At 40.1% G+C, this 12158-nt stretch overlaps 1 protein-coding gene across 2 annotated transcripts in view; it reads right to left on the bottom strand.

The window, feature by feature from the left end:
* The window catches only part of GYPC (glycophorin C (Gerbich blood group)), a 29438-nt gene extending 18956 nt beyond the window's left edge, over positions 1–10482 (bottom strand). The window contains exon 1 of one of the 2 annotated variants that reach the window (XM_009072522.1): positions 10304–10482. In XM_009072522.1, coding sequence (XP_009070770.1) covers positions 10304–10337 — 34 coding nt within the window. In that variant the 5' untranslated portion in view covers positions 10338–10482. The remainder of the gene's footprint in view (positions 1–10303) is intronic. The other variant, XM_009072521.1, reaches the window with a different exon arrangement.
* Positions 10483–12158: the final 1676 nt, after the last annotated feature.

Here is a 12158-nt window from a genome sequence, read left to right as displayed (position 1 = left end):
GTTCTTCTTTGGGACCATACAGGTTCAGTTTATCTTGCTCCCCACTACAACATCTTCAATAGTGTTTCCTGCAAGAGCTCTAGTTACCACTGATAAATCACTTTGCCTTCGTTAAAATCTGTGGTGGTAGTAGATGAGTCTGCTGTGAGGTAAACTAAGGCATTTGAAACACAGTACTATTAAAAAATTAAGGCCTGAAATCAGCAAATTCTGATATGAAGCCCAATAAAATCAAGATAAGCAATCTCAAGCTCCAGAGTGCAAGCACCTCAACAGCACTGTTTTTGGCAATGCAATGATAACTTGCAGTAAGGAATTTCTCATTTCTTTAGGAGTAATCAAAAAAAATAGTCTCATTTTATCTCGCATTGACTCTCTGAAACCACCTGAGAATATTTTCATGTGTCAGCTGCTAAGTGAGGAACACTAAAGACTGGTTATATATATTCACAATATGGAGGCATTTACAAAATGCCACTAGTTTGCAGTGGATGGCAATTTATACTCTTTACATTGGCCCAAAAAAAAAAGGTGCAGCAATGAATTACATTTCTGTATTCAAATCTCCCAAGAAGCATTCACTCCATGCTCAGATTTGCCAGACTCCACATAAGTCTGGTAAATCCACATCCTTATTGTCGTAAATGTCTTACAAGATCAGAAATGTGGCTGAAAGAGAAAACCCAAAGCTGGCTGGTGTCCTTGGGTTTTATGCTCTCCTGTGTGTTTGCATGTGCACACAGCATCCTTTATTTTGGCTCTTTATCGCACAGTTTGGCTTTGACAAATTGAAAAGTATGAAGATTAGAACTATCATGTTTACATGTATTACCTCCTGCTACTTCATTTCTTCCATGGTGCTTAAATGTTCAGGCATGTGGCTTTGAAACACTCTACCTTTAATGCACTTAAAAACTCTGCTGGATTTCCAGCTTGCTTTGATCTCTGGAGTCTAGAAACTATCTCAAAGAATACAAATAAATATGTTTAGGGGAAAAATATTTTCAAGAAGAAACCCCTAAAGTCCTTCCAACATTGATATGCATTGCCAGTTGATGTCATACCTAAGATTGTTGTTTGCATTTTGTCTTTATGCATCAGAAGGCCTAAATCTCTGTCCAGAATGTGCAACGTGATGAGGTAACTTGGGAAGACAGATGTAGTCAGTGCCCCTTATCATGAGCATTGAAGTGTCAAATAACTGTTTGTTGTTTTTTGTTTAGAAAGGAGATGGAAGGAGAGATGATTTTTGTTCTGAGAAATTTACCGACTGAACAAAGTAAAAAGGATACATTTTTTTCAATGAAGAAGATTGTATTTTGTCAAGATGGAATGGGAAGGATGTGAGAGGAAATCTGCTAAGAGCTTGCTAGTAATGATGAGTAGGAAGGAGACATTAACTGGAGAGCTGGAAATAGAGGAAAGACTCAGCTAACCAAGGCTATAAGAAAAAAAGCTTCTTTCTGAGGCTATACAAAGACACCTTTTCCATCTCTTGCCATGCCAAGTCACCATGCATCACTACCTTTGTGATAATGCCTTGGACTTGAAGTAATTTCAAATTGTCCCCTGTACTGCAAGTAGAAATCAGAGCTGGGTTCTTTGGTCAGGGTGTGGGATGACTAACTTGAGAAGGAGGGAGCATTAACTTGGGGAGATATGGTAAGTGGGTGGGTAAGTAAGCAGGATAGCAGAGGTGTTTCAAGGAACCAGATCCATCCAGCTCCACAAAAGGTGAGATAGAAGGTGATACTTCATTTTAAAAGTATCATCAAGGGTTCTGTCACTAACCATTACTCGAGCTCCAGGTATGGAGGAGAAGACAAGTCTCCATGGGGGAAAGACAAAGTACCAAAGGCAATCAACAAGGTTTCAGAAGAATTGATTTCTTACCATTAGGTGGACACAGCCTTCACAAGAAGGGCCAACAAAAAACCCTTTGAGTCATAAAATCGTAGAATGGATTGGGTTGGAAGGGACCTTAAAGATCATCTGTTTCCAGCCACACCCTGATGGGCAGAGCCATCTTCCACCAGACCATGTTGCTCAAAGGCCCATCCAGCCTGGCCTTCTCCTCCCTGACCTGGTGATGTTCTTCTGGCTGTGCTGATGGTAGCAGAAGCTATTCACTCTGCTCTACTTCATGATTGGAGCAGGGATAGAATGAGTAATAGGAAAAGCAACAGTGTGTGCAAAGCACACTGAGTGGTTTTGAAAAAGAGTGAGAAAACCATGACTTCCCCTTTTCCCAAAGCAAAGGAGCAACTGAAACGGAAGCATGGTTCTCAACGGCTTCTTTGTTTCCTGGTGCCCTCAGCACCTTATGCAGGGTTTTCTGTAGAGATGCAGCCTAATCCTGTGTATATCCCTCTGTTTCCACCTAATGGCTTAATTAGTATGGTTTCTTTGAACTAAAAAAGGTCCCTTTTCGGGGAGAGTTGAGGGGAAAAGTGTATTTCTATGCAGTAGAAACCAAAAATCAAAGTCCACTAACGTAATTATGGAAATTCAAGAGAGACAGACAATAATCAACTCTTCCAGTCATGTGATCCAGGATGTAAAAAGCATGTCCCAGATTGAAAGTAAAAATTCCTATGGGATGACAGGAAAGATATGGAGGGGGAGGTGTTGTTTCATAGCAAGCTGTGAAGATGAGAGAGAAAGACAAGTCACCAAAAATCAAAGTCCACTAACGTAATTATGGAAATTCAAGAGAGACAGACAATAATCAACTCTTCCAGTCATGTGATCCAGGATGTAAAAAGCATGTCCCAGATTGAAAGTAAAAATTCCTATGGGATGACAGGAAAGATATGGAGGGGGAGGTGTTGTTTCATAGCAAGCTGTGAAGATGAGAGAGAAAGACAAGTCAAGTCAATGGAGAAGAGAAGAGAAGAGAAGAGAAGAGAAGAGAAGAGAAGAGAAGAGAAGAGAAGAGAAGAGAAGAGAAGAGAAGAGAAGAGAAGAGAAGAGAAGAGAAGAGAAGGAGAGGGGCAAGTCAGAAACAAAGGAAGAGAAGAGAAGAGAAGAGAAGGAGAGGGGCAAGTCCCAAAAGAAACAAAGCCTCAGCCCTGAGGGTGACAGGAGAAGATTTATGACTTCCTTGCCTGTGTTTTTGTTTTACTTTCCCACAGCCAGGATTGTGGAAAGTCCTTGAAAGGAAGAGGAAAAGATATTTAACATCTGGGACCTGTATGTCTCCCCTATGTTCAATATGAGCACTTACCTGTGGGCTAAGAAAGGGACAGACAGAAGGATTAGAAGGTGCAAAGGATATCTGAACTAGACAACATGAGAAGGCAGGTGTGAGAGAGGTCACAGATACATCAAGGATTTCATTTTCTTCTTTCTGGATTGAGTAGGATGGGGACAGTTCTCATGACATTTGAATGAACCATTGATAGAAGAATAACCTCAGCTAGCTCATGAGTGCTGATTATTAAAACTTCAGGAAATAACAGATTCAACTGAAAGAGTAATTTTGTAATAAAATGGTACATATCTAGACATATGCTAAGAAACTCTTTAAAGCAGAGTTCAACAATATATCCCAGAAGATAGAAATAAAATATAAAAATCCAGCATGTCATTTTAAACATCAGGATATTTGAAAATGTGCACATTTCCTGAATTCTTGGATGGCTACATTTTTATGGTAACTTCCCTTTTAAATAGCCTGGTACATATGGAACAGCTGCTTCTTCCTTGTTTCTTAAGTCACTATCACTGCTTTTCTCTGGATCTTTGTTTATGTGGACACCTGAAACTGGCATATGCAAGGGGTAGTTTGCAACTGATAGTCTGTGTAAGTCTAATGTTTTACTATATCATATAAAAGAGTATTTTCTAGTGTTTTCCATCTTCCAATCATCGTCTTGTTTTCTTTCTTTTTAATGAGTTTATGCCTCTGCTAAGCCTTCAGAAATCTAGCCTTTTTTTTCAAATGCTACTTTTGAAAGTATCTCTCCATTTGAAAAGGAAAACATGAGCTTGTGGGTATTGGTCTGTGGACAGAGTTGTGGTCAGGGAAATATGCTCCACACCAAGAAGTCTGACTAGTTAAAAGCCATATAAGTAGTGAAAAGGGTGGTGCATATAGATATGTCTGTGGACATGTATGCATATAGATATACAATATATGACATATATATATACACTCTGTGTATATATATATATGTGCATATATACAGAATTCAAACCCTTTTTCTAGGTTTGGTGTTAGTAAAATAGTCTCTGCAACTCTAAACACCTACATGTATGTAAGGACTTGATGTTCGATTCTGCGTTGCTGTAACCTTGTCACATATGTTCTTTATGGTGTGCACTGCCTCATAAAACTAGATATTTTAGGCATGCACTCCCAAGTGAAATAGGCATTTATCATTCACGATAACATGGAACTGTCTCAGGGTGTGTTCAAAAGCCCCCCTGCAACTTACTGATAAAAAGCTTAACTCCATTTCAGGGCTTATCTGAAGAAGAAAGAGGTAGACCCTCATGAAATAACTGAATTTGTTGGGGTTTTTTTTCCTCCTAAGATGAAAAAGAGAAGAAGAGGAAAGGAAAAAAAATTGCTTTAAAACTCCAATGCAGCAGAACAAGTTTAACCCTTTGAGATTTTGAGAGAAGTTTTCTGCTTCATCAGGAAGAACCCTGTGGTGAAACATATGTCAGAAAAGAAGAAGATATGAGAAACTGGCCTCCTTTGCAGACGAGATGATTAATTAAGAGGAAAATCACTTAGCCAGATGTCTCGTTGGTGAAACTACACATGCTAGGTACATCTGCAATAAGGGAGCAGCACAGCACTGGCAGCACATTTGATTTCCATGCTAACATAGCTGAGATAGGAATCTGGTGTGAATTAGATCACACTGACTCTTGGAGAAATGGAAGAGTACAGACCTTATTTCAGCTACAAATTATGAGCTGCATGTCTGTTATAATGCTGCAGTATCATTACTCGATGCAGTTGAGTTATCGGTTACAAATAAATTAACCAGAGAAGACAGTCCGTTTCTCCAGTCATGTTCATAAATTGTTGGCAAACCAAACCTGATTTCTCCATGTGTCACTTTTCTTCATTTTCTAAGTATTTTTTCAGAATGCTTAGCAGCTGGTGAATTTTTCATCAGCTCATTACAAGGGTAACACTGTCAAATTCATTTGACTTAGGAACTTTAGTCTTTCAGAAGCAAGTAAAACACAGTCTGTCTGCTGTCCAAATATTGCCCCACCTAAGGTGTTCATATATTCTTGTCACTGTAGTATCTGTGTGTCCCCCAATTTTACATGCATTTCCTAACACAATTTGTATGTAGAGTAAAAAAGCTGCAAACAAAGATCCTACTTATGTCAAATGCTGCGTTCAAAAGTTTTCTGATCTTTCTGTGAGAAACAAATAGGCCAGCTGCTAAATGACTTCTGAGCTATGTCTTTTTCCTAAGAATGCATTACAAAATTAGGGAGTGGGAAGCAAAGAGCTGTTGCCTCAGTGGATCTACTGGAATCAAACCAACTCCTACCTCCTGGCTGCTATAAATTCCTTCCCATAGCTAAAAGCTGCCTCACCAGCAGTGCCCATGGAGAGTAGTAATTTCTCTCCTACCTGTAATCTCTCTTCTTTATGTAGCCTACCAGGTTTTGAAGAAGAGGTGCCTGTACAGCACCTAGCACAATCAGATCCCTCTGTTGGCTTGAATTTCTCTATGCTATAGGAATACTAATCCCACCCCAACAATAGAGACAGGCACTCTGCAGAGCAGACACACAAACAGACTTTTATTAGAGAATGCAGTCCTGAAAGCCTGTTTTACAAAAGACTTTGCTGATTGGACTCAGTCATTTGAACAGCGATGGATACAGAGTATATTCCGCAAAAGCCTGGAAAGAAAGATGCAGCAGTATCAGCAATGATATGCAGACACTGCATAATTCTGTAATATTAATAGGCTTAAGCACATAAAGAGCCATAACCTGAATCTTTAACATCCACTGTAAATATTTTTCCCTTTCCTTACCTCCCTCCTTAATTTTCTTTTGTGAAAAGTAGTGCCCAGAAATGCTGAGAGTTGTGTATTTTAAAACAGCAGACTCCTATTTGGGTTGACATCCTCCCTGTTCTCTCCAGCTCAGTGGTTTGCCAGCATTTCTGCTGTTAATTACTGAAATTTCAGGTATATTCTGAGCCTTTCAATTCCCAGACTTTCACATCAACATGTCAGGCAATGAGGGTGTCAGAAGAGCCCTGGGGTATAAAGTCAAATTTTCCAATTCATATGCACAGTGGTGGGAAACAAACATACAAGGAGAGACATCAATTTACATAAATGCTTGTGGGACATGTTTTGAGACTTCTATGCTAAAAATGAGAGGTTATTATAATCTATAGGTTTCCCTACTTATAAGTGCATACAGGTTTACCAGTGAAGACCAAATTTTCATAATCAATAGCCTCCATTTTTGTTTATTAGTTACTATCACAGGCAAGTGCTTCTGTTGATTAAGGGCAATGAAATCACATCTATTGCCAAGGCATGAAAAACATGATTAAAGGCCTATAGGGTTCATTCAAGGCTTTTCACAGACCCTGTGTGAAAGGTAAGTTGTATTGCTCCAGAAACATCTAAATGACTAGTTTGCAGCCCCAAAATATATCTCATTATAAGTTAAAGATAGGGCAAGGCTGTTCTCAGAATCAGACTCCTCATTCACAGCTGTAGGTCACTCTGCCTTTATCAGGGGCCACCATTGCCAAGCTCTCAGCCTCTCTGGAGGGGACAGCCCACACATACTTGACTCATTTTTGCCAGAAGCCCTGTCATTGTGACAGGTGGAGAATCTTGGTGTGATGGACCTGAGACCTGCTTGTAGAACAGAGGCGGCACCAGGATCTTCTCTCCTGAGCAGTGCAGGGCTTGTACCTGGACTACTGTTGGACAACAGCTGACAATGCAGATGGAACATGCATAGCTCAAAAGGTGGGCTTTGCTTCACCCTCTTCCTCCCTCTGCAGCTGGGGCATGACCTGAGGACCAGCCTTGTTCCCTGGTTTCCTTTTGGGCCAATTCTTCTGCATAGCACAGATCTCATTACTTCTCTATCCACTCAGAAGGAAGACCTTATCTGTTGATAGGTGATGAGAAAGAAGCATCCACAACCTGCTTCCCTTAACCACTAATTCCTTTGACAGCTGGCATCTGGAGCATAAGAGGCCCCAGATAAAACATTCCCAGCATGCTGAGTACAGATTAAATCCTGCAAGTTGCAGAGCACCTTCTTCAAGGGGATAAACACCTTTGACCCCTGAAGATGGCTTTGCATAGATCACTGCCTCCCCAGAATGAACTTTTGGCCCAGTGACGTTTATTGTGCATGTCCTTCACCTCATTTGAGCTGTTCCATTGCCTCAAAATAGGGTCACTGCAGACTGAAAGAAAATGAGCAAAAGCTGCCATCTGAATCGAGATTGCCAAGTCTGTGGAATTCCTCAGGTTTCATAGTAAGTCAGGAAGCTACTACTTGCACATCTGAGCGGAGGTGGGAGGAAGTATATGCATCACCAGAAGGTGATGCATTTAGAAGGGATGCAGTTGAAAATCAAGAGGTTCACATTTCTGCAGTCAGGCTAGGTCCCTTTTATATCAGAAGAAGTAGAAGAAGAAGAAAGAAACTGAAGATATACTCACAGCACAATATTGTATTAAATATGAGCCAACAAAATTCAAGCCCAACTCCATTTTTGGCTTTAACCTATTTACTTGAGTATTTCATTTTATTACAGCCACACACAAATGTCCATTAACAGTGAACATTGGAGTAAATATATACCCACCACCTAACATCAGCAGGCTGAATTACTGTCTCACCTGCCTTTCTGTTGTGTGTAGGGAGAGCCCAATTAGACTGATGAGATATCTGATCTGGGCATGGGAAGTGCCCTAGGTTAGATGGTGTGGCATCCCCATATAGAGGCAGAATGCATTTGCAGAGTTCATAGAGTTGAATATTTTACATCTGAAACAGTAGTCTGCTCCCACCTGGATTGCCAGGATCATACTGTATTTATAGAATGAATAAAAATTTCTTATCAGTTATGAGTGAATACAAGGAGATAAGCAAAGAACATGAGCAATTAGGAAGTTTAACACTGTTCAGCTTACATTAGTAGGCAGGTGCTCTGTAGTCTCACCTGCAGGTACTCAGCAAAGAATTAATATGCTCAGTATAGTCAAAGGTTTTTGCTGATTTTTAATGTATTTTCACACCCATGTCAATGGGTGCTATGAAGCAAATTTGTTTTCCCAATTACTCTGCCTCTCTGGCAAACATCTGCTGCCCATGCTGTGCAGTGCCTGTCAATACACTGAACATTCAATGTCTTGTTTCTCACAAAAACTGCAGGAATTTTACTTGGAAACAAGACTTTTCATGAAGACTTTCCCTCAAAACCTAAATCATTATAAAAACAATGCTTGCACCAAGCTTGCAGTGTACAGAAATATGGTACTATCAGACCCCTCTAATTTAATTTTGTTCTTAAACTGTATATTTGATCCATGTACCTTTTAAAAAGAAAAAAAAAAGGAGCAACCAAAGACAGACTGAAGCAAAACACAGGAATATTTTGCTGAATCAGCAGAGGAAATTTTGAGGACAAATAAAGAATAGATTGTCACTATTTTTCAGCCAGAATACTTTTAGCTAGATTTAAAGCCACTTATTTTCATGGACAACCATATGATCTTAAAATAGTTCAAGCTGAAAATTCCTGCCCAGATTTTTGAAAAAAACAAGAGAACCTGATACATCAGTTTTGCTCATAATGAGCAGACCAAAGGCTCCATGGGGCACTGAGTCCTCATCCAGATCCACCCTTGGGCCTTCTTTGGGGTCTTTTGGCAACCTGGCTCTGCCAGAGAAGTGATTTGTGATGTATTCAGGACTGTAGAGCTGGTCCTGAATACATCACCTGGCCAAGCCTTGGTGATATTGCACAATGCTCAAGATGCACCCAGTCAGTCATGACCACCCTCCAGGGTTTCCAAACCCAGAACTCTCAGAATCCTGAAATAGCCTGCCTGTTACTTTCCTATCAATAACGGAAAACAAACTGTCATAGAAAACAAGCTACAATATTCCAAACTGTGGAGTGAAAGAGAATAAAATGTAAACGTAGCATCTAATCTTTCTTGTTGGTTATAACCTGCTAAAAGGACTAAAGAGTAAATAGAAATTGCTGGTTGGGATTCCAGAGATTCTGCTTACTGTGTCATTTCTGCTGGATCAGCCTTCCTCATTCAAAGCTTGGGAAACATTGTCAGTGTCTACAGCTATACAGAACAAATATCCTTACAGCAATATTTGGATCAAACCCTAAATTGCGTGCTGCTCCCAGCAGTGCTGTCTGTACTTTCTGCCTTCATTACTGATACCATGGTATGATAAGCAATTCTGCTATTGGCAGTTTACTTATTAAAAATTAAACAAAAATACTGTCTTGAATTAAAACAGGAATTATCACACTAAAGTAATGAAAGAAATATGGATATATTGCAGCACCAAAACTCACAGTTTTCTCACCTTATCAAATCAAAATCTACCCCCATTTCCTCCACTTTGTTTTTAATACTGTCCCAAAATGAACACTACCGTGCCCAGCTCTGCCTCTGTGCTCATTCGACCATTCGGGCCAAATTCTTTCATTTAAAATTTACTGAAATATGTGGAGTTACACAAACAGAGGACTTGTTCTCCTGTATCCTCTCTTGCCGAGAAACCAGTTTGCCTGTCCTTAAGCCCGTGTTTCTAAATTTCCAGGAGCAGAAACACATTGTAGCTTTAAATATAGACTGTCAGTTTGTGGTTTGCATCTCATGTTACACACAGAGAGCTTGAGACTCCAAATGCAAGCTGGGCAGTACCATTAATATCTTAGAAAAGCGTCAGTACGCTTTCGAAATGCTCTATATTTTCATTCCTGAAGGTGGGGGGAGGGAAAAACATTCAAATGAAACTTTTCTAAGCCAGGGTTTAGGCAGAAACATTATGAACTTTGCTCAGTCCTATGCAGGAGCCAGAGTTTGCAAAGCCTATTTCAGTTCTTCACTCACACACGCACGCACACAGATACAAAGAATAAAAAAGGAATACAGTTTCTTCATAAGTTCTTTTCTTCAGGATCAGTCTCAGGCATTCTTTTTTTTTTCTTTTCCATATGAAATGCATTAGACAATCTTTTCCTTAAGCAACAGACTGATAAATCCACTCTTATTGTAAGGAGGTGGGGGGTAAGGGTACTCACGTGGTTGAGATGTCGTATTGTTTTGGGAACTCATAATTTACGTCTTTGAAAAATGCCTTATTTGTGTAGACAGTCTCTCTTCCCTGCTCAGAACCAACGGCGAGATTGAACAGAACAGCTGGAAGAACCCAGGAAAATGCTTCTCTTGTTCAGGCTCTCCTTGCCTGGCTCCTGACCCCTTTACAACTGGAAAAGGAAACAGCACATGTGTCATTCTCTTTTGCCTGTGTAGCTCACATGAGCGGGGAGGGGCACCCATTTGCAGATAGCAGTAACTGTATTCAAGTTTTGCAAGTTGGATGTATTCCACCCCTTTGCTTTTATAGTGAGCAACTAGTGGAAAGAAAATGCTCTTTTCATTCTTAGCCAAATCTAGAAGCACCTATTAAATTAGCTTCCCAAACCCCTTTCCGCTGCTGTTGATATTATTTCTAAGTGCAAAACTTTCTGCTGACTCCCTTCCTAAAATGCCTACCATCAGTGGGTGGGATTGAAAGTAGGGCTTTCAATTTTCATTGCCCAGCAGCACCCTTAACACTTATAGTCTAACTTATTTTACCCTTTTAGCAGGTGAAAATTGAGAATGACATTTACTGGGTTGAGTAGTTATTTCAGCATATAGCATGAATCTACACAGGGCTCAGAACAAGAAGGAACCTGCGGCTGCAGCACAGGCTGCAGCACAGAAAACTCTAGTCCTGGCTCTGGCACAGGCTTCTTATGGCACCTTTGGCAAAGCATTTAATCTCTGCCTCAGTTTGCCACTGGTAGAATAAAGATGAGACAACTGATTTCCTTCCAGTCTTGGTATTTTTATTTCAATCTATAAGCAGGTGTTATTTATAAATAAGATGCATTTATTGGTCTGCCGAGGTTAATTTACTCATACTCTGCAGCAAGTTTTTCAGCCTGGACTAGGCTATCAGCTCCCTGTTTATATTGCTGCCATTTAAAGCTATCTGGCTGTCTGCATGCTGTACTGCAGTCAGCAGTATGTAGTTGTTGTAAGTGTGCATACGCAGTCAGTCATGTGGTTGACATGGACTAGGACTTCTAGGTCATACCAAAGTACAAGTAATTTATAATGCATATGCCTTGGACACTAAGAAGAGTGGACAAAGTTTCCGTTTTCTTAGTGTTTGTGAGTCAGGATGAATTAACTGTCTGCTTGTGACAGCGAAAGCACAGTACCATCAGAATGGAAGTGGAAAAAAACAGAGTCATGAAAATCAGGCTGTGACCATCCTGTTTGCAAAATTTTCACCGGATATTTCTGTGAAATAATCTCAGTGACCTCCTACAAGAAATCAATGCTCTGAACTTGGTTCACAGTATTTTTTTAACAGCTATAGGATGGAAAGAACAGTGACTTATTTACATGCCAAAGGCAAATAACAACTTGTTTGTGAGCATGGATGCAATAAATGACTTTAGTCAGCATTTCCACACTCTGGGCTTGTGGTAGAGAGCCCTGGAATATTTAGTGATAGAAAGAGAAGAGCAAGGGACAAAACAAAGAGGAAAAACTCATGACATTGCTCCACTGGCTTCTTCTGTATAGTATGACATTCATTCACATGAGATAGCTTCCCTCTGAAAATACTGATGGGCATGTTATCGATTACTGGTTCTTCTGTATTTTAAACATAATGTGCACAGGTAAAACAGGGACTTTCTGTTCTGGGCCATGAGAATTGTTGTCATGCAAAGTTTTTACAATAAATCATCCTGATCAATAACAGGTTGGGTGGGCTTTAAGCAACCTAGCCTAGTGGAAGGTGCCCCTGCCCATGGCAGGGGGGTTGAAACTAGATTATCTTTAATGTCCCTTCCAACCCAAACCATTCTATGTTTC

The sequence above is a fragment of the Acanthisitta chloris genome, unplaced genomic scaffold, assembly GCF_000695815.1.
Source record: "Acanthisitta chloris isolate BGI_N310 unplaced genomic scaffold, ASM69581v1 scaffold2824, whole genome shotgun sequence".
Lineage (NCBI taxonomy): Eukaryota > Metazoa > Chordata > Aves > Passeriformes > Acanthisittidae > Acanthisitta > Acanthisitta chloris.
This window is presented reverse-complemented; position numbering and strand designations above follow the sequence as displayed.